Source organism: Cannabis sativa, chromosome 4 (genome assembly GCF_029168945.1).
Source record: "Cannabis sativa cultivar Pink pepper isolate KNU-18-1 chromosome 4, ASM2916894v1, whole genome shotgun sequence".
NCBI classification, from domain to species: Eukaryota; Viridiplantae; Streptophyta; class Magnoliopsida; order Rosales; family Cannabaceae; genus Cannabis; species Cannabis sativa.
The window spans coordinates 51,955,323-51,981,737 of NC_083604.1; the positions used below are offsets into that span (position 1 = coordinate 51,955,323).

Below are 26,415 nucleotides of genomic sequence, written 5' to 3' on the forward strand. Positions count from 1 at the left end.
TGTTTAATTTTTTTTGTTTTAATTATTGGGTTTATTTTTTGAAATTTGAATGAATAAAAAAATTTCAAAAATTGTAGACTAAGATAACACTGAAAAATAAAATTCAAAAATCTATTATTGAAGGACATAAGAAAATACTAAGCGAAAGATGTTACATATTGAGAGAGAAGAAGTAGATGATACACACATAAAAAATATATTGAGTGTTGTTCTCTTTAGCAACCCTCAAGCTATTTCTGCAATTAAATTTAGCACATAAAAAAATTTCTACTTTCAGGAGCCACAAAATTAAAATAAAAAGACAAAGAATAGGAAAGAAGAAAAAAAGAAAAAAAAAACAAGAAACATCACGAATACTTGTATGCATTTCTCGGAGAATCTGCAGTAGTAGAGTTGCCAATATATATGAGTCCAACAGTGACATGAGATGCAGGCAGCTTAAACACTCTGCATATTCATAGAAAAACCACAAAGTCTTAATTAAAGTACTTGAAAATTAATAAAGTTACTTGTATGTGTATGAATTATGTTGTTATTTTCTTCCTTTTACAATAACAAATGACATATTTGGCACATGTATAATTCTTTCTAACCCAATAGGTGATAGGTGATTAAATTTCGAAATAAATCAGAAAACACACACCCACCTACATATATATATAAAAATTATATTATATATATATGAAAACACACCATTGGCTCTCTAACAACAAAGTTAATTTATTTTACTTTTTCATACATTTAACAAAAACTCTGTACAAGATAGATCACCAACCCGTATCTCTACTTAGTTGCTCATCAAATAATTCTTTCCTATATCAACTATTCTCACTTTCACTGACCTTCCATTGGATCTTTCAATAGGAATTTGATCATCCTTCACGCTTCAAGTTCTGTAGTAACTTCAGCAGAAGCCCACGTAAATATTAGTTCCTGAAGTGCTTTTTCACCTAAAACCTGGACACAAATATGAATCAGGAATCATCCACTTGTACGTATAATCTAAAAAAGACACAAAGAATAACAGTGGCCTTTCTACAGGGACATTGAGCATGAGTTATTATATTAAATGCATACTAAAAAACAAATTTAACAAAGAGTGTGTTTGGCTTAAAGCAAGCCATTCAATAAAGACAAAAATTAAAGCGTTGGTCTAAGAACACAAGATTAAAAAATTAAAATCAAAATCAAAATCTCCAAACTGAAAAATATAAATCTCAACATCTGAATCGGAAAAAGATTAAAAAATTAAGCTTACCACAAGAGCTATACTTGATCGCTACCAACATCTGAATGGCCACTGTCACGATAAAAATCAGCTCAATTCCATAATAGTTTGAAGAATGATGTAAAGAACATACATTTTTGCTTGGACGTTTACGGAGGTTGGGCTAAGTAATGGCAGTGGGGTCATCTCCAATCATAGATCACTAATATTTTTCAAGCGAAACCATTACAGAAAAAGAAAATTTAATATTAAAAGCTCCAAACTGAGAAATGTAAATCGCGACATCTGAATTGGAAAAGAAAAGTGAAGCTTACCATAAGAGAATTAGAAAAGAGGGGTATTTGAGAGGGTAGAGGCATTTCACAGAGGAACTGAAGTTGGGTTTAGGAGATCGCAAATCTGAAATTGAAGAGGAAGATAAATCTGTTTCTACAGAGACAACAGACACAACCAACTTGTCCCATCCTTTGGGAACCTGAAGCCACAAAAGTAATCAAACAATTCAGTATCCCCATTGATCTAATTACAACTGGTTGATTTAGAACAATACTCAATTTTTATATTTTCCTCATAACCAATAATATCGGTCAAAATCCCCCAATACAAATTACCTTTCCAGATTGAAGAATTGCATCAGACCAAATGGCGGTGAGCGAAAGAAAACGGAGTTCAGAATCGAATCCCTTTCTCTGAAAAGTGAAAATATCTATTCCAATATATTCTTCATGAACAACCTCCATTGTAAGCGTCGCTGATAAATCGTTTTTCAACTTCGTTTCTGACTTTGAGTTTGACCTTGATTAAAGTTTGTATCATTTGCATCTAATTCGCAACAAAGAGCACAACGATTGACCTTGAAATCAAAATTATATGTAATGAAATCAAATGTAATTACAATGGCGATTGATTTCCTAGATAAAGAACCAAATCGTTCTGAAGTGAGGGTGAGTGAGCTTTTTTCCGTGAGTGAGCTTTTTTCCATAATGAGAATGAAGAACCAATACAAGCTAACCAAACACTACGAACCTTAAACCTTTTTTTTACTTTTGGTATAGATCGACTGATCCTTAAAAATTAAATATGTATATAAATACAAGAATTTGTAACAATAACCCAATAACCCAATAACTTAATGACATACCATGAGATTTTGAGACGTTCTGGAAGAGGCCATTGTTGTTCGAGTGGATCGACTGGGATTTTGAGACGTTCTAGAAGAGGCCATTGTTGTTCGAGTGGCTTCATGGCATCCACCAATGAATTGGATTACAATTTCGGGTGTGTTATTAGGGCTTACAATCGATTGGGAGTGTGTGGTGGCGTAGAATAGAGAAAGCTCGAATCTATCGCAGTTATTGGGTTAGAGAACATATTGGAAATTGGAACTAATATTAGGGCTTACAGTCGATTGGGAGTGTGTGGTCGCAGTTTTTGTTAGAGAGATATGTAAGTTAATCGTAAATATTATTTAATTTTATGGGTTTAATTATTGGGTTTATTTTTTGAAATTGGAATGAAGCGTGTAATTTGTTAGAGAGATATGTGGGTAAGATATTTTTTTTAATTTTGAAAAAGATTGTTTAATTTTTTGGGTTTAATTATTGGGTTTATTTATTTGTTAACGTTTAACGTTAACAGTCTGTTAAGTTAATCGTGTAAGGCTAAATAAAAAAAAGAATCGTTAAACCAAGAATTGCCGTTAGATAGGCACTTTTAATATATAAAGATATTAAGCGCACACTTGTCGGTGTGGGAAGTATTATCTACGTTCCCATTTCGAGCATTGCTATGGTGCACTTTGGGTTCTCTAGAATTGATTAGCGGTTCTCCGAAATTTTTATTAAATTAAAAGATATAAGATTCGATATTACACATTACAAATGGTGCTAGAGACATTTGCTTTTATGATCCCTTTAACGTTCAGACAAAAAATTATCCAAATATCCACCCTTATTCTCTATTTTAAAATACTAGACTGTCATAAACAAGTCGGGCCCAGTGGGCCATCACCCTGAGAAAAATGTGCACCACAACTAGTAATTTTGTCGACAACAAAGGATAAGGACATAAGAGATTAAAAGGAAAAATGGTTCATTTACTCCCTTCAACTTTCTCCCAGAAATATACTTGAAATTCAGGCCATATTTCAAATGAAATTCTGCCTGAGCTACAAAAATGCAAAGGGATAACTACGTCTATCTGTCATGGCAAGAAGACTTACCAATATTTCTCTCACTTATTACTCTTCTTCTTTCCATTCTGTTCCTGATTTACAAAAGCTTTTCGGGCACAAAACAGGTCAACTTACCACCATCTCCGCCGAGATTGCCCATAATTGGTAACCTTCACCAGATCGGAGAACCCGTTGACCGTTCCCTAAGAGACCTCTCTCAAAAGTACGGCCCACTCATGCTCTTACACTTTGGCAGCGTCCCCACTGTGGTCGTTTCGTCTCCAGACATGGTAAAAGAAATCGCCAAAAAACATGATGTTGTTTTCTCTGACCGGTTCAATACCAGAGCTTCAGACATCCTTTTCTACGGTGGAAAAGACATCGTCTTTGCTTCTTACGGCAACAACTGGCGTCAAGCTAGGAAGCTCTGCGTCCAGGAAATGCTAAGCTCCAAAAGGGTTCTCTCCTTCCAATCAATACGAGAAGAAGAAGTGTCATCGTTGGTGAGTAAAATACGCCAAGTTTGTCTTAACGGTGACGATGGTGCCGTTAACATGTGCGAGATGCTTATAAGGACATCGAACAACATAATGTCGAGGTGTATACTCGGACGATGTTACAGTTGTGAAGAGAAAGAATATCAAGAAGAAGAAGGTAATAAGGTGATCTTTTGTGAGACATTGATGAAAAAAGTTATAACGCAACTTACAGCGTTCAGAGTTGGAGATTTCTTCCCCTGTTTTAAATGGGTGGAGGAAGTTCGTGGGTTTATGAGAAGCTTGAAATTTACTTTGGGTGAATTGGATACCTTTTACAATCAAGTATTTGAAGAGCGGAAAGCTATGAAAGCAAGTGAGAATGGTGTTAAAGACTTTGTGGATATACTTCTACAACTCCAAAAGGATAATATGTTTAATATGGATCTCACTGATGATCGTTTGAAAGCTATCGTGCAGGTCCTCCCTCCTCCCCTTAATTATCTCATCTCATCTCTCTCAAAATTATATTATATTTTATTTTCAATTATTACTACATATTTTAAGCAAAGTTAAAAGAAAGATCGACATCGCGTGAAAATTTAAAAACTATTAATTCAAATCTAATAAAATATGGTGTTCTAAAAAAGATTGACAATCCCTTTAAAATAATAATAATAATAATAATAATAATAATAATAATAATAATAAGGTCATTTTTTATTTTTACACTTCTAAAGATTTATTTTTTTGTATTTTTACGAAATTCTATATATTGCAACTAGCGCTACAACCTAAATTGCAACAGAAAATCGTACAGAAACTCCTATTGCAACTAGCGCTGCAACCACTTTAGAAACTCAAACCGTAAATTTAAAAAAAAAGTTAAAAAAATAATATTTGAGGTAATTCTCCTAATAATAATAATAAAAACAGATTGACAAATGAATTTTGAAAAAGAAAATAAATCTTCATTTCTTTATTGTCTATATGTTAGTGTGGTATGTAACTAAGAATATGACATACTAAACTAAAAAGTTCATGTTAGCTCTTCTCCAATAGAGCTCTAAAAAATATAGTGTATTGTTATATTTTAGCATACTTAAAAATACTTTTTTTTGTCTAAGATGCTTTTAGATATTTTACATATAATTTATAAGATGTTTTTACGGCACACCTAAGTGTATCCATGCACTCTTTTTGTGTTTTTGATATCTAAATAGTTATAATTTTAATTGTTTTTTATATGATCGTGTATATTATAGTTATTTGAGATATTTTGTAAAATTTTAATAAATTCACAATAATTTACAATACAGAAGGTATAGTTTAATCAATTTGTTTATTTTAGGCTGTATAAAATAAACAAGACACACATGCAATAGACAATGTGAATCTTAATTTTTGTACGTTAAATTATTTTGAATTTTTCAAAAATTTACAAAGTATATATCTTAGATAACTATGATATACAATATATATTATAAAGAATAATTAATATTAAAAGGGTATTACTATTGGGCACCAGTACCCAGCACCTTCTAGAGGTGGCACTATATGATTGAATAGTGATCTTTTAATTTCTAAAAGTTATTACATTAAATTATAGGAATATTGGCGGCTAAACCACTTGAAGTTTACGGTTTGTAACACTTAACCATAAAAACCGAATTTTTGGCGGCTAAACTACCTAAACCCTGGTTCCATTTTGCTCTGCACACATTTGTCCAAAAATCACAGTTAAGTGCCACAGTGGACTGTCCACGTGTACACACTTGTACACGTGACAAATTTTTAGTGGTCCACGTAATTTTAATTTTAAAAAATAATTATAAATATTTAAAAAAAATTAAAAAAAATCAGTTTTTTTACTTTTTTACTTTTTTTAATTTAAAAAAAACTAAAATATTAATTTATTTTTTATTTTTTTTTCTTTTTCTTCTTCTTCTTTCTTTTTAGGAAAATTCCAGCCCTCTTTCTCTCTCTCGTCTCCTCCCTTAACCATCGAGCAGAACACCATCAAAACCCCTCTTACAAAATTTTACAGTGGCGATGGAGGAGATCTCTCTTGGTCGCAGTGGGTGGTGGAGGGGACAACGACTTCAAGGGGCGGTGGAGGAGACGACGAGGGGTCGTGGAGGAGACGACAAATTTAAGGGGCGGTGGTGGAGACGACGACTTCAAGGGGCCGTGGAGGAGACGATGACTTCAAGGGGCAGTGGAGGAGACGGCTTCTCTTTGCGCAGTGAGGGTTGGATCTGTTATCATCGTGGTTCACTTTTTTCTCTCTTATGTTTTCAGACGAGTCGTCTCTTGTGTGTGATATGGGCAGTGACTATTCTTTATGGAGAGATGGTGGCCTATTGGGTGCCATCTCTCTAGAGCTATTCTTAGCCTTATCTCCATTTCAATTTAACTCTAAGTTGTATTTTGATTTTTTTCAAAAGGCTGAATATTTACTTGATTTTTGGATCTGGGTCTTTTATTTTGAACGATTATTCAAATCTTTCACTATTTCAATTAAAATGGAAATTAAATTTTGTAAGAGGGGTTTTGATGGTGTTCTGCTCGATGGTTAAGGGAGGAGACGAGAGAGAGAAAGAGGGCTGGGATTTTCTTAAGAAGAAAGAAGAAGAAAAAGAAAAAAAAAATTAAAAAAAAAATTATTTTTTTAATTTTTTTAAATTTAAAAAAGTAAAAAAGTAAAAAAAAAATATTTTAATTTTTTTTTTCTAATTTTTTATTTTTTTAAATATTTATAATTATTTTTTAAAATTAAAATTACGTGGACCACTAAAAATTTGCCACGTGTACAAGTGTGTACACGTGGGTAGTCTACTGTGGCACTTAACTGTGATTTTTGGACAGAGGTGTGCAGAGCAAAACGGAACCAGGGTTTAGATAGTTTAGCTGCCAAAAATTTGGTTTTTGTGGTTAAGTATTACAAACCGTAAAGTTCAGGTGGTTTAGCCGCCAATATCCCTAAATTATATGAGGCTCGATACTTAATTGCACCAACGACGATATAATACCTAGAAGAGTGCAAAGCACTAATCGTACCTTTTAGCATTTCACATAATAAAATTATCTGAATGTCAAAAAAATAAAAGAAATACATTATTACCTTATTTATTTTTTTTACAAATACTACTACTAGATAAGTTTAACTGTCAAATTTTATTAAATAATTATTTATATATTTTAGTTATTCTTTTTAATATTATTTGGTTAAGTTATTTAAAAGTAAGCTTTAAATGTAATATTAATATTTAGGTACCAAAAAATTAAATATATATTATATGATTAATAATATAACTATATAATTTTCTTGAAAAATGTTGAGTTCGCCTTTCCATTAATATATGTGAATTTGATGGATTGATCAGAACATGTTCTTCGGAGGAATAGACACTACTTCAACAACATCAGAGTGGATAATGGCAGAACTAATGAGAAATCCAAGAGTAATGAAGAAAACACAAGAAGAAGTGAGAAGAATAATGGTAGACAAGGGAAGAGTGGATATTAATGAGCTAGACAAGTTGGATTATTTCAAATGTGTTGTGAAAGAGACTCTAAGGTTACACCCACCAGTTCCTCTTCTTGTGCCTCGCAAAACAGCAGAGGTTGTTCAAATTGGCGATGGCCGATATACAATTGCTGCGGGAACGAAAGTGATAATAAATGCATGGGCCATTCAAAGAGACCCAAACTCGTGGGACCAACCAGACGAGTTCATACCAGAGAGATTCGAGAATAGCCCTGTAGATTATTACAAAGGAGGCCAAGAGTACTTCCACTTTATACCATTTGGTTTTGGTAGAAGAAAATGCCCTGGGATCATGTTTGGAACTGTAGCAGTTGAGTATTTGATGGCTAATCTCTTGTATTGGTTTGATTGGAAACTAAACATAAATGAAGATGTCGACATGAGTGAAGCTTATGGGATTACTGTTGGTCTAAAAGTTCCTCTTTTTCTTGTACCGATACCCTACTCGCCTTAATTAATTACTCTTAATCTTAATGTACTTTTTAAATTAAATATGTCGATTAATGGTAGGTAGCTATTATCTGTATTAATGCATTTCTGTTTTATGCTTGAAAGAATATTAATATTATTCTACAATAATGAATGGAATTATTATTATTGTTATCCTGAATTTTTGTTGATACACGTGGTTTTCTAGCGAACAACTAGGTGTCGAGTGGGGTCTAGTTGAGAGGTAACTAGTGACTAATTATGTTGGGGCTCAAGAACATATAGCTCTGGGAGGAGGATATCCTCTCGTAACGTCGTACCGGTCCTATGGAGCATTTGGATATAATTTGAATATGATTGAATCTCCGCGAAGGGTCAAAACCTCCCAGATCCCCTTATCGCATTTGGTCCCAACTTGTGCAGCACATTCCTAGGAGTCGTACTACTGTTTGTCCCCTCCGTACAAGTGAAAAAACAAGTCTACCACCAAAATTAAATATTTTTGGGCATTTTCCCCACTCCTTTTCTGACACGCATCCTTCCAAGACATAGACAGACAGCTGACGCCCTCAACTGTCCCATCCACTGCAGACATGCAGGGTCTTGTCTCACAAAACCCCTACATTGGGCCTTGATAACAAGCCCGTGAGGGAGGAAAACTCCCTTGCTAAGGACACTGTTGGGTTTTGTGCCCTAAATAAAACCCTTTACAATCTGATTAGTTATTAATATAAGAAATTTGAAGTGATTTATGTTTGCATGAATTTTTCATGCTAATGGTTTCATATGTTTATTACATTTACACACAAAATCAGTTAAATCCAGATCATATGTTTATTCACAATTACAGTATCGTCGACACAGTGGAATGTGATTGTGATCATATGAATCAAAAGACTAAGTCCCTGTTTCATCAGTGTTTTGGATTTACACTAATGTGATAATCAGCGATGATGTGTACTTACACTTGGAGTAAGTGTTATGTTCTTTCCAGGACATTGGTAAAGTATACTAGTTTCAAATGTATGGAGTATACATTGGACTGGACCGATATTGCAACTTAGTTAAGATATTATAAACTTACCGTTATATCTTTCCAAGTCAATATCAGTAGTTGATCTTAAGATTAAAAGAATCTAAATCCTGATATGCTTAGGCTCAATTCAGGAGTACTATTCATGTTCTTTGATTTATTAGTTAAGCCTACTTTTGGGTCCGGGTGATACGTATATTTTGCGAACATGATAGTATGATTGAGTGGGAGTGCTGAACATAAATATGAAATCTATAGCTTCTACTGGTGTATAGAAGTTAAGTGATGATTCCCTTCGAGGTTAGCTAAATAGAAGTAAATGGATGAGCTCTTGTTTAAGTGACTAATTCTTAGATCACTAAACATCATTTACAGGTAGTTAAGTGTTTTAAGGGGTAAAATACGTTGAGGGGTAAGGTTATAACAATGGTTAAATGAGATAGCGTATCTATATCGTGGAACATATAATATGCTCTATATAAGTCTGAGAGTGCAATTCTAAGTTCTAAGAGTGGATTCAATGAAGAATTAATGGTCCCCATTCTAGCTGAGACTATACTGCTTGTAAGACTCAATAATTGATTCGTGATTAATCAATTATAATTCTAAAGTTAGATTATGTCTAATTTGTGAATTTTCACTAAGCAGGGGCGAAATTGTAAAGAAAAGAGATTCTAGGTTTATTTATTTATTAATAGACTTTATATGTCTAATTAATAATTAAATTAAATGACAATATTATTTAATAAACTATTTTAGTTATTAAATAATTAGTTTTGGCATTTAAAAGGTTAGAATTGGAAAATTAGCGTTTTTGAGAAAATAAAAATAAAATTTGTGAAAACTGCAAAAACCAAGTGGGGCCCATTACACACCATGGCCGACCACTTAAAGTGGTTTTTTAAATTGATATTTTCATTATTTTATTGCCAAATAATTCCTAACCTAAACCTAGTAGTTGCCTATAAATAGAAACTGATGGCTCAGTCAAATCATAAGTCTTCAACAAGCTTTCTATCAGAAAACTCTCTCTTCAGAAAACTGAGCCTTCCCTTTCTCTCTATAGGCGAAATCATCTATCTCTCTTTTCTTCTTCATAAATTTCGAACCTTAGCGATAGAGTAAGTGCCCATACACAGCAAGTGGTAACTCAATCATAGATTGGAAGACTGTGAAGGATCACACACAAAGAGAAGGACATTCGGGCTCAGATCTTGATAATACTCTGCGACAGAAAGGATACAAGGGTTAGAGATCTGAGTGGAAGGAGACATTATTTCGCTGCCATCAATGTAAGGTTTTCTTAACTTTATATGTGTTTATTTATCGTTTTAGAAAGTTTATATTTAGGGTGTTAAACAACATACTTGTGATTAGATCTAAGATCCTTGTAAAATAAATTCCAACAACTGGCCTCAGAGCAATGGTCATTAATTTGCTTGCAAGAAATTTGAACTTTAAAACTATTGTTTGTTATTTGGATGGTTTCATGTTGTGTTGAGTGTTATATGATGATTGATTGATGTTAGTGAATTTTCGTGAAAAATTATTGAAATTCTGTTTCTGAAATTATTTTGATTGGATAGTATGGAAAAAATCAAGCAATTTACTTTTTTACAGAACTCAATTTCGATTTAATTTGAATTAGTTATTATTTTTTGAAGTTTCGGAAAAAATCAGGGTCGTGCAACAGGGCCACGCGCGCGGACGAGGGTGACACCCTCGGACAGCACGCGTTCAGACAGCTGCTCAACCGAGCGCTTGTCTAAATCATGCCCATCCGCGCGCGAAAATCATGCAGCACCCTTGCTGCGCCGAGTTTCCTCGCCCATGCAACCCCATACGCGTGCGCGGGCAGTATGCTCAACATATTGTCCGTACAGCTCGCATTTTTTTTTCGTTTTTCTTCGATTTTTCATGCTATTTTATGGATTTAACTTCCGATTTTTTGTATAGTTTTGTATTTAGATATTTACTATTCCTATTTCAATTCTAAATATCATAATTAAATAAATTAATATTTTTTTAATTGAATTCATGATATTAGTGTAATTTGAATTTTAAAATAGTAAATATCTATCTTATTTTTAAATTTGATTATATCTTATCTTATTTTTAAATTTAAGGTCAGATATTAAATTTTTAAATTAAATATTTTTTTTAAATAATTTGACCTTATTTAAATTTAAAATAAGATAACTATAGTCATGATATTTTAAATGGAAGTAAGATATTTTGCTAACTTTTAAATTTTGTTATTTTATTTATTTAAATTAAATCATAAAATCTGAAAAAGATATTTATTTATCTTTTTATTTTTATTGAATATTTAATTTATAAAATAACATTAAATTTTTAAAAGTAGTTAGCAAATTTTGAAATGATATTTAGGTTAGTTGAAACCTAATTTTTCAAAATTGTAGGTTTAATTTTAAATATTATTTTATTAATTTCGAAAAATATATAAATTATTATTTTTTTAAAAATTCGAAAATAAATTTTTTATTATTTAATTATTTTTCAAAATTTAATTATTTAAAATTAAATAAATCCTACATCCAACTATCCAGCTAACCTTGTTGCAGGAGTATGTGTTTTAGCTTGTCTGCAAGTTTTTAAAACCTATTATTGCTTGATTGCAAATAGCCATGGTTAACTTGTTGACAGATCCAATGATCTGATTTTAACTCATGGTTCAATTGGTCAAGTATATAATTTGTAACAGGTAAATTTTGCAATCTTCTTTCATCTGTGTATGACCTAGCAACATGATAGGATCCATCCAAATGTGTGCCTGTGTGAGCCTATATGTTTATTTTATTATATAGATGCATATAGGTTGTTGCTAAATAAAATGTCACACCATGATAGATTTTATTTAGGTCCATTTAGTTTTTGGACCTATTCAATTAATAACAGTTATTTATTTTAAGGTTAAATTCCTCTCTTTTGGGCCTTGTGTGAGAGTTGGGGGCCAATAGAAGTGGGTACGACATACTGAACCCAGCTCCCCCTCACATGAACTACCCCAATTGTGAAGGCCCATTTGCCTGATTTAAATAACTGTGCTAGGTTAATTATATTAGTTTAACCTAATAAAATTGATTAGCAACATAATTAACTTTTAAAATATATGAAATTTATTTTCATTTTAATATTTTAAAGTTAATTTTAAGAAAAACACTTTTAGTTTTAGATATTATTTCTAGACAAACTATTTGTATTTTTCTTGTATTTAATTAAATAAAGAATTTTAACTAACTAGATTTTTTCTGGAGCTTATTTAATTAAATATTCCTATTTAAGTTATAAATTAGTTATTTTAACTGATTTTTCATATCTAACTTAAATTTGAATATTTTATTTAAATTTAAAATTAAGTTGAGGAATTCTAGGCATTAGTTATTAAAGATTCTTAAGATATTTTTTAAGTTAGTTTTAAACTTAAAATGGAATATTTTTCAAATTAAGTGGTTACAACTTAATTTTTGATATTTAATTAAATTTAAATTTGAAAATATTTAAGTTCTAGATTTTTTCTATAACAACTTAAATTAGATACTTTTTCAAATTTCTGTTGAAAAAATACTTAGTCAAATAAGATATTTTCTAGATAGTTATTTCTAGACTACTTATTATTTCTAATATTAAATAGGAAAATATTATACATTGTGAAATTAATTATTTAAATAATTAATTTTGGTACAATTTAACTTAAGTATATTTTTTCCTAGTATTAAACTAGAAATTAATAATTAAGCTTTCTCTACACTTAATTATTTATTTCTTGAATTTCATACATTTAATTAAATTGAAAAATTAAATATCTAAGTTGATTCTCATCATGATACTTAAATATTTATTTTTCATGACACTTAATTAAATAGAAAATTATTTTTTAGTTGAAATTTAATTTTTCAACTTAAATTTAAATAATTTTCAATAGATATTTTTTCTTTATTTTATTAATCAATTTCGAAATTGCATTTTAATTATGCAAGATAATTTTGAATTTATCTTGAAAAATAGATTAAGTTGTAAATTAATTATTTATTTTAATTAATTCTTGGACCAACTTAAATCAATGATTTTTTCATTTATTGATTAATTTAAAATAAATGAATTAAAATATACTATTAAAAATTGAATTGATTAGTCAAAAGAAAATCTGATAGGTGATATTTTTGCTTGAAGTATTTATTATTTAAGTATTTTCGAAAAATAGTAAGTTTTTATACTTTCTTTTTCAAAATACAATAAATATATTCTCGTGAAAATTTAATTTGAGTTGCCAATTAATTTAAATTAATACAACTTAAATTAATTTTTTTAATATTTATGTATCAAAATTACTACTAAGATGGAAATAATTCACTTTATTTCAATCACCATCTAAGTATAATTTTATAAATATTAAATTAAATTCTTATTTAGAATTTTAATTCTAAATTCGTATTTAATGAATATATTTTATTAAAATAATAAAGAAAATACATTTTAAAGAATGAGCTTTATTATTATTAAGATATTCGATCTCCATTGTTGGTTTTACATCGCGTTTGTTTTAGTGAGTAATCCTCCCTAATGGAGGAACGTTCATTAGCAATTTCGCACCGTTTAATCTCGAAAGATAAGTAGCTTTATAAGTATTTTATATGGTATGGATCACCCTAATGGTGGCGACCATATTTGACTTGCAAAATATGAAACAATGGTAGAAGCTCATAAGATAGAATAGCCTTGACTCTCGCCTAAATGGGACAACGCTGGATTCCAATCTTGATCGAATAAAAGGTTGGTAGAATGTTTAACATTTTAGATGAGCTGACAACTCTATTCAATAGATGGTAGCTTTGACTCTCGCCTAAACGGGACACTGATATCAGTTTGTTGAAAACCTTGGAAATTATTTAGGATTGTATTTTTTTTTAGTATTTTCTCTTATCATTCCTACATGCTATGTGCTTATAATTTCTGAATTGATTTTGTGTTAAACCATTATTGATTTCTATTTATTATTTTGTAGTATCCTGTATAACCATGATGAATTCCATGTTATCACTCTTGACCGAAAATAAGCTAAATGGATCTAACTTTCCAAAATGGAATGAGAACATTAATATTGCTCTCATAGGAGAAAGTGCCTCGTTTGTGTTAACTGAGCCGTCTCCAGAAGTGCCGGGGGACAATGCATCCAAAGCTGTGAAAGAAAAGTATGAGCGTTGGCAGAAAGCAAATGACAAAGCTCTATACTTTATGCTTTCCAGCATGGTTGACACCCTTAAAACTCGGTTTTCTAAAATCGAAAAGGCTGCTGAAGTAATGACGAAGTTAACTAAGCTATTCGGTAGGCATCTCTTCAGTCTCGCTTCGACGCGTCTAAGAAATACATCAATGCACGGATGGAACCCCATCAAAACGTGCGTGATCATGTTCTCCTCATGGAAAGTTATTTCCAGGAAGCCCAGGATGATGGTGCTGAAATGGATCATACTACTCAAGTAAGTCTTATCTTGAATAGTCTGACTCCAGCATTTCTGCCCTATACATCAAATTATGTCATGAATAAAAAGGACATAGACTTTCATGAGTTAGTCAATGACCTTCAGACTTATGAAAATTTGATTGGAGGACCCAAGAAGAAAGGGAGTAAGCCTCAAAATTCTGGGAATGGTAATGGGACGATCAAACCTGAGGCAAATGTTGCCTCGACTTCTAAACCCAAGTCTAAGAAGAAGTGGAGAAATACCAAGAAGCGTGCCAAAGCCATAAAAAACAAAAAGGCTGCAGCTTCTTGTGATGCACTCAAAGGAAAGTGTTTCTACTGCAATGAGAAAGGTCATTGGAAACCCTAGTGTCCTAAACTTCTTGCAAAGAAATAAGGTATTTCTTTCTATAAACTTTAAGAGTTTTAGTGAATTATTATCCAATTAGATTATTGATTCTGGACTAACTTTGTTTATTTGTTTCTTCTTCTTATAGGCCAAGCTACTTGAACTCAGATGCTATCTTAGTGAGTTGGATCGGAAAGCTGGACAAAGGGTGAAGATCGTCCAAGATGAAGATAAAGCTCAATTATCTAATTTTGAATTAATTGTTTTAGTTTAAAGGCAATTTGGATTTCGAATTTTAGTTAGGGATTTTTATCCCTGTTTTTTCTCATATTGTTGCAATACATTTTTTTTATTATTAATAAAGTTTATTTTAATTTCTATTCAAACCAATTACAATTTATGAGATTGAGCTTGATTTACTTTATCTTACACCACAATTACCACATTATATTTATATGTTTGTATGTGTAAATATTTTTATTATTGATGCAAATTCTATAATATTTACAACTCTTCATAGAGTTATATTAAATAAACACTAGAAATTATTTCTATGTTTATTAATAATTGTTAATTCTAATACAATTATTAAGAATTTGTTTAATAAAAGGATCTTTTGATCTGATAGGGGTGGAGAAAAGTTAAGAAAACTATGCAGTTCAACGATCTTTTATATCTAATGAACTCTAGATTGTATTCAACTCCACATAATCTCTATCACACTTAGAGAATCATGATCTTTACAACCTTTAGGGGTGGATAATAATCTCTATAAACTTAGGGGTGGAGTCTACTCCACAATAACCTATGTAACACATATTTTCTTTAAACATGGAAGTAATATAATGACTTAGCTATTATCAATATAAATCCTTGATCTTGATTGTATGTTCCAATTGAGTTTTACTGTTGTAGTAAAAATTGATACCTATAAAAGTTCTTTGATAATGTTTCACACTACCTTAATTGAGTGGGAGAATTTTAAAATTCTTTACCCATCTTCATTAGGTTGACACTTGTGATAGGAACTTAAGAACACTACTGAAAAGCAAATCTAACCATTCACATGGATATAACTTATCAGAATTATGAGAATAAGATAATAGAATTCTAGTTCAGTCTATTCGAATGACTTGAACTAAGAATTCTTAATCCTCATAAAATTTTATGGTATCTTAATTTTGATTACTTAATCTCTGGCAAGTATTTTTTCACTTCAAATACTAGTCTGCTATGTTGATGATTTAGTCTTAAAAGAAACTTAAAGTTTCAGACTAATACAATAAGTCACAACTAGATAACTCTCCAAACAATAAGAGGTTAAAAGCATTATTTAACTAGACATCTGCTATTGAGTGGGAGCTATCTGAGATGTAATCAAATATGGAACATTAGAAGATATTCAAGAAAGATTTATGAAAGTGATCTATATGTTAGATATTAAGGAACTGTATATCAATTATCCTTGTATCTTCCCAACTCATTCGAAATTATGAGATGGTGGTTACTATGCGGGTGAAGGAATTATTCTATAATAATCCGAGCTCTACCAGAGAAGAATTATAACTTTGTAAATTCGAAATTACCAGAAAGTTATATTACTGAAGAAAAGTCTACACTGTATTCTCTCAATTTCATATTTTAAAATATGAGAGATATGTCTTTTGTTTATTCAGATGTACTTTAAAACAGTAAGGATTTCAGTATCCCTTGATGAGTAAAGCATATAGTAAAGGATGTTTCATAAATATTTTTATGAACTAGTTTCTAGAAGTTTGGGTGGATTCAAATATACTACACTTGATCTGAAGATCAAGACATCAGATTGACTTATTTGCACACTTTGTTTTATGTTAGTGCAAGTGGGAGTTTGTTGGGTTTTGTGCCCTAAATAAAACCCTTTACAATCTGATTAGTTATCAATATAAGAAATTTGAAATGATTTATGTTTGCATGAATTTTTTCATGCTAATGGTTTAATATGTTTATTACATTTACACACAAAATCAGTTAAATCCAGATCATATGTTTATTAACAATTACAGTATCGTCAACACAGTGGAATGTGATTGTGATCATATGAATCAAAAGACTAAGTCCCTGTTTCATCAGTGTTTTGGATTTACACTAATGTGATAATCAGCGATGATGTGTACTTACACTTGGAGTAAGTGTTATGTTCTTTCCAGGACATTGGTAAAGTATACTAGTTTCGAATGTATGGAGTATACATTGGACTGGACCGATATTGCAACTTAGTTAAGATATTATAAACTTACCGTTATATCTTTCCAAGTCAATATCAGTAGTTGATCTTAAGATTAAAAGAATCTAAATCCTGATATGCTTAGGCTCAACTCAGGAGTACTATTCATGTTCTTTGATTTATTAGTTAAGCCTACTTTTGGGTCAGGGTGATACGTATATTTTGGGAACATGATAGTATGATTGAGTGGGAGTGCTGAACATAAATATGGAATCTATAGCTTCTACTGGTGTATAGAAGTTAAGTGATGGTTCCCTTCGAGCTTAGCTAAATAGAAGTAAATGGATGAGCTCTTGTTTAGGTGACTAATTCTTAGATCACTAAACATCATTTACAGGTAGCTAAGTGTTTTAAGGGGCAAAATACGTTGAGAGGTGAGAACGGTAAAATTATCCCATCTCGATGTAAATCATCTATATAGAGGATCTTTGATCACAATAAGATTATAACAATGGTTAAATGAGATAGCATATCTATATCGTGGAACATATAATATGCTCTATATAAGTCTGAGAGTGCAATTCTAAGTTCTAAGAGTGGATTCAACGAAGAATTAATAAGTAGGAATTTACTTAGTAAATTCGATTCACTTATTGGAAGCTCAGCATATAGATCCATGGTCCCAAATCTAGTTGAGACTATACTGCTTGTAAGACTCAATAATTGATTCGTGATTAATCAATTATAATTCTAAAGTTAGACTATGTCTAATTTGTGAATTTTCACTAAGCAGGGGCGAAATTGTAAAGAAAAGAGATTCTAGGTTTATTTATTTATTAATAGATTTTATATGTCTAATTAATAATTAAATTAAATGAAAATATTATTTAATAATCTATTTTAGTTATTAAATAATTAGTTTTGGCATTTAAAAGGTTAGAATTGGAAAATTGGCATTTTTGAGAAAATAAAAATAAAATTTGTGAAAACTGCAAAAACCAAGTGGGGCCCATTACACACCATGGTCGGCCACTTAAAGTGGTTTTTCAAATTGATATTTTCATTATTTTAATGCCAAATAATTCCTAACCTAAACCTAGTAGTTGCCTATAAATAGAAAGTGATGGCTCAGTCAAATCATAAGTTTTCAAGAAGCTTTCTGTCAGAAAATTCTCTCTTCAGAAAACTGAGCCTTCCCTTTCTCTCTATAGCCGAAATCATCTCTCTCTCTTTTCTTCTTCATAAATTTCGAGCCTTAGTGATAGAGTAAGTGCCCACACACAATAAGTGGTAACTTAATCATAGATTGGAAGACTGTGAAGGATTACACACAAAGAGAAGGACATTCGGGCTCAGATCTTGATAATACTCTGCGACAGAAAGGATACAAGGGTTAGAGATCTGAGTGGAAGGAGACATTATTTCGCTGCCATCAATGTAAGGTTTTCTTAACTTTATATGTGTTTATTTATCGTTTTAGAAAATTCATATTTAGGGTGTTAAACAACATACTTGTGAGTAGATCTATGATCCTGGTAAAATAAATTCCAGCAGAAACAACCATTAATGATTATAGATAGCAGAGGGAACAAACTTAGTTTTCCTCGAAGAGCCCATTCATTGCTCTATAAATAGGGATTTAAACCCAATGTAAAAGGAATAAAGACTTGGAAAAATAGAGAAAATACTCTGCCAAAATCTCCCCACAAAAAACACCATGTTTGTAACCTTTCAACATCAATACAAGTGACTCGTGGACTAAGGCTCTTTAATGTCCTAACGATGTAAAAATATCCCCTCATAAACACTTTTATTAGTAATTATAAATTATTTAAACAGTTGCCAAAAAACTCAGTAAATATTTTGGTGTATTCATTGAGAGTTGTAGGAAGCTTTCACAACTTCATCTTCTTCCCTAAACGTTCTTGTCACCACGGCATTAACCAAAAACAATCGAAGACCTCCTCATCCACCTGACCTCCAAAATGCCCTAACGAGGATGTGGCATCCCGAGTTGACCCTAAGGAAGAAGACATCAACTATCGAGATTACGGGCTGGAAAACTACCGAGAAGGTTATGAGGACGACAAATATGATTATACCGAGCTTCTTTGCAATGGTGGGTTGTAGAGCACGCAGCTGAGTTTGCAAAGTAGCGAAAAGCTAACAAAAGAATACAACCCTAAAATGAGTCCTGGCCACTGTTGAACTAGATGTGGAGTCCGCGACTAACCCAAACTTACCTAGTGAAGTCAGAGTTGGTCATTCCCAACCTCAGGAAAGGCAAAAACCAGAAGAGTGGATACCAAGTACCATAAGGTGCCCACCAAAATACCTCTGAATGCCAAGGTGAACCCCACTATAGTACCTAGGTGGCATAGTTAACCCGGATCCGAGAAAGATACGCTCTAATAACCCACAAGGGAATAGGCCTCCACAGAGGATGCCTCAACCTCAGGATGGTGGCCAATGCCGAAGCATGTCTGTCAACAATGGGAAGGGAAACGACCGACTCAGTGCCAAGAGATTTTGTGAAAATGCTGATTGAGAAGAATCTCAAAAGTTGAACGTCTGGCAAGGGGCTCTCAAGAACAAGATTAACAACTGAAGAAATGACCTATCACCTTAGAGAGATGTCATAAATGAGGGAATTCCGGTTGAGTTGGCTACCCTAAAGAAGGATCTATATAGTTATCTGAGTTTCTATATAGGTGTATGCAAAAGCTAAGGAATGTACAAAAATTTTTTCACTTGAAAACATTGCAATTGAACTGGGTAGACACTTCACATCATATTACCAGTAGGTAAATAGTAGCAATGATTCTTTTTTCTTCTTTTCTATATATATGTTATTTGAATGTAGTATAGTATTTAAAGTTATTATTATTCTTTTGATTTTAGTAAGTACTGTGTGACAGGACAGGACAAGAATGTTTGTTGTATCAATATGTATAGGACGGTCCAAAAAAAAAATTAGTTTATTTTATTTTTGGCAAATTTTTACACCTTTTTAGAAGTTTGAGGAGAGAGAGAGAGAATGAGGATGGAAGGGGAGAGTAATGGTAATGGTAATGGTAATGGAGTAGTATCAGCTTCTTCCAACAGTAGGAATCATTTGGTTTTTGGTTATAATGTCACTAGCCATGGCTTTGGTCATGCCACTCGTGTAGTTGAGGTATATACATATATGTATACATATCATTTCCAACTGATCACTCATAATCGTATTTATATGTATATAATTGATGTGTTGCATTTGGAGGTGGTGCGTCATCTGATCATGGCTAGCTATGAGGTCCATGTGGTCACGACTGCTCATCCAAATCCAAGGTGCAAGTAAACTACATTGTAGATTATCATATCAGTTAAACCCCTGTGTACTGATAAATCTAGGAATACATTTAATCACCCAATCTTGTTTACTTCCCACTGTGTTGACAACACAATAAACAAGAATATCAGTGTGATAAGGGTTTGGATGAATTTATAAATCAAATAAGTAAATAGATGATCACATGAACCAAATAACACATTAAACATGTAATGAAATTAAATTTGTTTCTTTATTGATAATTGAATTGAAAAGATTACATTGAAATAGAGTTTTATTTAGGGCATAAAGCCCAACAGCATGGCTAGCTTTCAATCAAAGACCAACCCACCTAAACCTTAATGAAAAATTCCTAAAATAGCCCTCTTATGTTGGGTTTTATGCCCTAAATAAAATCCATTTCAATATAATCAGATTTACTAATTAATAAAGATCAGAAATCGCATTTTATTGTGTGGTTCACATGATTTATTTCATGATTATGTTTAATGTATAAATTCTAAGTCCAGAACATATGTATTTGTTCATGATTATAGTGTCGTCAGCACAGTGGAATATAATCATGATGATATGTTCAAAAGTTTAATTCCCATGATTTATCAGTTCACTGGATTTAGACTGGCATAATAATCTGCGATAGGTATACTTACACCTTGGATAAGTGTTATGTCCTTTCCAGGGCACTGGCAAAGTTTACCAGTATCAGATGTATGGACTACACATTAGAAGGGACCGATATTGATCTTAGATAAGATACCATAAACTTACCGTTATATCTTTCTAAGTCAATATCAATGGTTGATCTTAGGTCTATGGATCTCAGTCTTGACATGGTTAGGTTCGATCTCAAGAGTGTTATTTGTGTTCTTTGTTTTTTTAGTTAAGCCTACATTTTGGTCTGGGTGATACGTACATTTTGGGAACACGATAGTACAATTGAGTGGGAGCGCTAATCATAGATATGGAATCTATAGCTTCTATCCGGGCATAGAAGTGAAACAATGATTTCCTTCGAGCTTGGCTAAATAGAGATAAATGATAAAGCGCTCACTTTAGTGATTATATTAGTTCACTAAAATATCATTTATAGGTGGCTAAGTGCTTTACGGATAAAATACATTGAAATGGTATAACAGTAATTTTGTCCCTATGCAATGTAAATCATCTATCGAGGATCATTGATTATTGGGATTATAACAATTGATAATTATAGCATATCTATATCGTGGAGCATATAGAGCGTTCTATGTAACTGAGAGTGCAATTCCAAGTTCTATAGTGGTTCAACGAGCAATTAATAAGTTAGAGAATTTACTTGGTAAATTCTAGATCTGCTTATTGGAAGCTCGGTTATATAGGCCCATGGTCCCCATACTAGTTGAGACAAAATGTTTGTAAGACTCAGTTAATTGATTTTAGTTAATCAATTTTAATTCTAAAATTAGACTATGTCTTATTTAAGAATTTTCACTAAGCAAGGGCTTAATTGTAAAGAAATATTATTTTAGGGTTAATTTATTAATTAAGAGACTTTGTGGAGTCTAATTAATAAATATTATAAATGACAATTTTATTTGATAATTATTTTAATTATTAAATAAATAGTTTTGGCATATATAGGGTTGAAGTTGCAAAAAAATGGTATTTGTAAAGAATAGATAAAATAGTTGAAAAAAATGGCAAACACTGAACTACTGTAGGGCCCATTATATGGCCGGCCATTAGGTGCCTATTTTACTCTATTTTTTATCAATTTTTTAGTCCAAATAATTCAACCCTAACACTATTGGAAATTAGTATAAAAGGAAGGCTATGGTCTCATTATCCAACTAATGCCTCCAAAGCTAAAAATCTAGTTTTCTCTCTAGGTTGATGAGACCTCTTCCTTTTCTTCTCCTTATTTCGAAAACACCATAACTATTCTTCACAAACCAAAAATTCAGCCATTAGTGATTGAGTGCATACTCTCACATATCAAGTGAGTCCTCAATCATAGTATGTAAGACTGTAAAGAATCTAAACAATAAGAAGGAGAATCGGGCTCAGATCTTGGTGATACTCTACAACAGAAAGGATACAAGGGTTAGAGATCTAAGCGGAATGAGTCATTTAATTCCGCTGCAACCACTGTAAGGTTTCTCATACGTTTTATGTGTTTATTTTCATCGTTTTAGAAATTCTTATTAGGATGTTAAAAACATACTTGTTAGTAAATCTAGATCCTGGTAAAATATATTCCAACACATGCTATGTTTAATAACCCTAAGTGTTGGATTATTGGAAATATCCATTTAGACAAAAATCAAACAATTTAGAAAAATTTTTTTAAAAAAAATTCATTCCCCCTTTCTCTCTCTCTTTGCTCGGCTCCTCAAACCAGTAGAAGCCAACCCTAATCTTCTTTATTTTCCAGGGAATTCAGCAAGGATCCAAGGTTTTGCCAAGTGGAGGTAAACCATAAAACTTAGTTTTTAGTTGCTTAAGCTTTAATTTTGGTTTGAATATGTAAGTTTGAGAGTTTGTGGCTGTTAGGGTTAGATGTGTTTGTGAATCAGTTTCTAAGTTCATTTTGAGTTCGAATTGAGTTCTTACAACTGGTTATGGTGTTTTTTATGGTGAATGAACAAGTTTGAAACTTGGGTCATTAATGGCATTTTTGGATTGAGTGTGTTTTTCTTGCTTCTATTGCTTGGAAAATGATATTTGAGGTTGTTACAGGTGTTTTGGAAGGGTTGGTATGGTTTGGACACGATTTGGGCAATGTTTTGTTTATTTGGAGTAACCTGGTGCAAACCGTTCAAAAGCATTTGTCTTATACTTCAAGGGCTCAAATTATTCTCCCAAACCTCACATTTATTTCCTAATCCCTCCAAAACTGCCTTCTATTGCAATAACATGAGTGATAATGATATTAAAAGAGTACTTGATGCTTCGGGTTTCCAAAAGCATGATCTTCCCTTCAAGTACTTAGGAATTCCAATCTGTCCAAAGAGGATTTCAGCAGCTGATTCTAGTATTCTAATAAAAAAAATAGTGGCTAGGACAAAAACTTGGAGTATGCGTAATCTATCTTTTGCAGGTAGATTAGTTCTCATCAACTTAGTATTGATGGCCATCCACTCTTATTAGTGTCAAATCATGATATTACCAAAAAAAGTTGTGAATGAAATAGAATCTATCTGTCGTGGTTTTTTGTGGAATGCAAATCATTTTCTCTCAGGTTTAGCAGTTGTTGCCTAGAGTTCAGTTTGTCTCCCTAAATCAACAGGAGGCCTAGGTTTCAAGAGCATCACGGATTGAAATCTAGTGGCTATGTTTAAGTATGTTTGGGCCATTGCAAAAAAAGAAGATAACTTATGGGTGAAATGGATGCATAATGTGTACATCAAGGAGGAAAATTGGTGGTGCTATAGGGCCAATCCAACCGTGAGCTGGTATTGGCACAAGATGGTAACCATAAAAGATAAAGTAGCAAGCAGTTTTGATGTATCCCAGGTGCAAAATGACAGGTACAAAGTGGCTGAGGGATATAAGGCTATTTGGCCTATTGCTAGTAAAGTTGAATGGGATTCAATTGTTTGGAGTAGGTTAAACATACCCAAGTATAGCTTCCTTTTTTTTTTTGGCTCTCTATGCTTAATAGAATCAAAACAAAAGACAGGTTGCAGTATAGGGAACTTGAGAGTTCTAAATGTTTTCTTTGCAACATTAAAGATGAGACCATGGCACACCTATTTTTTGAGTGTTATTTCTCCTTGGAATGCTTGGAAAAGATGAAATCATTGCTAAATTGGAGAATGGCTGCCACAACCTTAGAAAGAATTGTAAGGTGGATAAGGAGGCAAAAATAAGCAAGGTGAAGAGATCAATTTTTGCTGCTGTCATTGCAGCCCTTGTCTATGAAATACGGCGCACAAGAAACACAGTTTTATGGCAGAATTCTAATACAAATGTAGAGATTGTAATTGTCAAAGTGGAAAACATAGTGAAAAAGAGAATTACATGTATATGGCCAAATAAAGCAACTAGAAGTGAGAAAGAATGGTTTCACACCTTATAAAGTTTTATAGTTATTTAGATTCTCCTTATTTGGAGAATGCTATTAGGTTGTACAAAAAGTTTTTTAGCAATACACATACTTGATTCATAAAAGAAAACTCGGTACAAACCGGTTAACGGTTTGACAGGTCTTGTAAAACCGGTTAACCGGATCAGGGGCAAGTTTCCTGAATTGTTCGATTTGTTGATTCGTGTTATTTTAAGAACCTTAGATGGTTATTTCCTTGGTAATTAGGATATTGTTATAATAATTATCAATAGCAGAACTGTTAGTAGTGAGTTTGGATTTCCCATATTAGGTTTTGGCATGTCACTTACCTGTTTATGTAAATGTGATTTAGGGCATCCATCTAGCACAAGATTTTTCGTTCAAGTCGGCCAACTCACTTGAATTCAAAAATGAGGTAAGAATAGCATAGAACATGTTGTATATGCTATTATGTGTATGTGATTTTTAAAGGTTGTGAATCGATATCATAGTAGAACAACTATAGTCTCGGGTCAATAGTACGAGCATAGTACTGGGTTCGACTGATATGCAATTCCAGAAAGTATTAATTGACGCTATCATAGCGGTACAAGCATAGTACTAGGTCAGAAGTATGAGTATAGTACTAATTAAGAGTGGTATTATGGTCAATCATAGCGGTACGAGCATAACGAATATAGTACTGGGCCCACAGTGCAATCATAGCACTGGCAGTGGATGATATCATGGTCGATAATACCCAGTGTAAAGAACATTCTTACTTATTTGATAAGCCTTGTGGATAGGTGTATGGGCGCCTAGATATAAGTCGGTGATATATTATTTGTTATATGCTTTTCTTACTGAGTCTGTTGACTTACAATTGCCACTTTAGGTGTAGGTAAAGAAAAGGCAAAGGCTGAACAGGAGTGAGCTCTGAGCTTGGATGGTGATTGTACATGTCACGACCCGACCTAGAGTGTTCAGTCTCAGGACATCTTGGTTTGTATTTTGTAGTCGTTGTGCGACAAGTTTAAAAATGTATTTTGAAAATGTTTGTAAAAGTTAAAAGACGGGATCCCGGTCTATGTAAATAAATATATATAAATTTATAAAGTTTAAAGTTCCTTAAAGTTTTAATTTAGCACGATTTTTGAGGAAAATCCTTTGATTAGCAAATGTGGTACGTTAATTGGAAAATTACTATAGCGCGCCTAAGTATCAAGGCGTTACAACTTACACAATGGATTAGTATGTGTAGTTGTATGTAAAAGAGATAGTTTGCCTTCATGGGGCTCCGAAATCTATTATTTCGGATAGAGATTCGAAGTTCACATCTAAGTTTTGGAAAATTCTTTAGAGAACCATGGGTACAAAGTTGAAGTTCAGTACAACTTTTCACAGTTAGACTGATGGACAGTTCGAGAGGGTTATTTAGATACTATAAGATTTGTTCCGAGCCTGTGCTATGGACTTTGAGGGTTCATGGAGTAAATATTTGCCTTTGATAGAATTTTCCTACAACAACAGCTATCAGAATATAATAGGGATGGCTCCCTATGAGATGTTGTATGGTAGGAAATGTCTTTTTCCAATTCATTGGGATAAGACCGAACAAAGGAAATATTTGGGTCCTGAGTTAGTATAGTAGACTAGTGAGGCAATAAAGAAAATCAAGGCTCGAATGCTTGCTTTGCAAATCATGCAAAAAAGTTATGCTGGTCCTAAGCGCATAGACATAGAATTTCAGGTAGGAGAACATGTTTTCTTACAAGTCTCACCAATGAAGGGTGTAAAGCACTATAGGATGAGGGGAAAGTTAAGCCCTTCCTATTCAAAATACTCGAGAAGGTCGGACAGGTAGCGTATCGGCTAGCCTCACCCTCAACATTGTTAACTTTCCATAACGTAGTTCATATTTTGATGCTGGGGAAATATGTATTAGACCCGATTCATGTCCTGAGTTACGAAACCCTAGGATTAAAGTCAGATATGTCCTATGAAGAACAACCAGTTCAAATCCTCAATAGGAAGGAAAAGGTTCTTCAAAACAAGACCATAACATTGGTCAAGATACTCTGGAGGAATAGTGAGATGGAGGAAGCCACCTGGGAGTTAGAGTTTGGCA

General features: G+C 32.4%; 1 protein-coding gene across 1 annotated transcript; it reads left to right on the forward strand.

The window, feature by feature from the left end:
- The first annotated feature begins 3,293 nt into the window (after positions 1-3,293).
- LOC115714950 (phenylacetaldehyde oxime monooxygenase CYP71AN24) lies at positions 3,294-8,034 on the forward strand. The gene is made up of 2 exons (XM_030643713.2): positions 3,294-4,357; positions 7,264-8,034. The coding sequence occupies exons 1-2, from the start codon at positions 3,404-3,406 to the stop codon at positions 7,879-7,881; spliced, it is 1,572 nt and encodes a 523-aa protein (XP_030499573.2). The 5' UTR covers positions 3,294-3,403; the 3' UTR covers positions 7,882-8,034.
- The last annotated feature ends 18,381 nt before the right edge of the window (positions 8,035-26,415 follow it).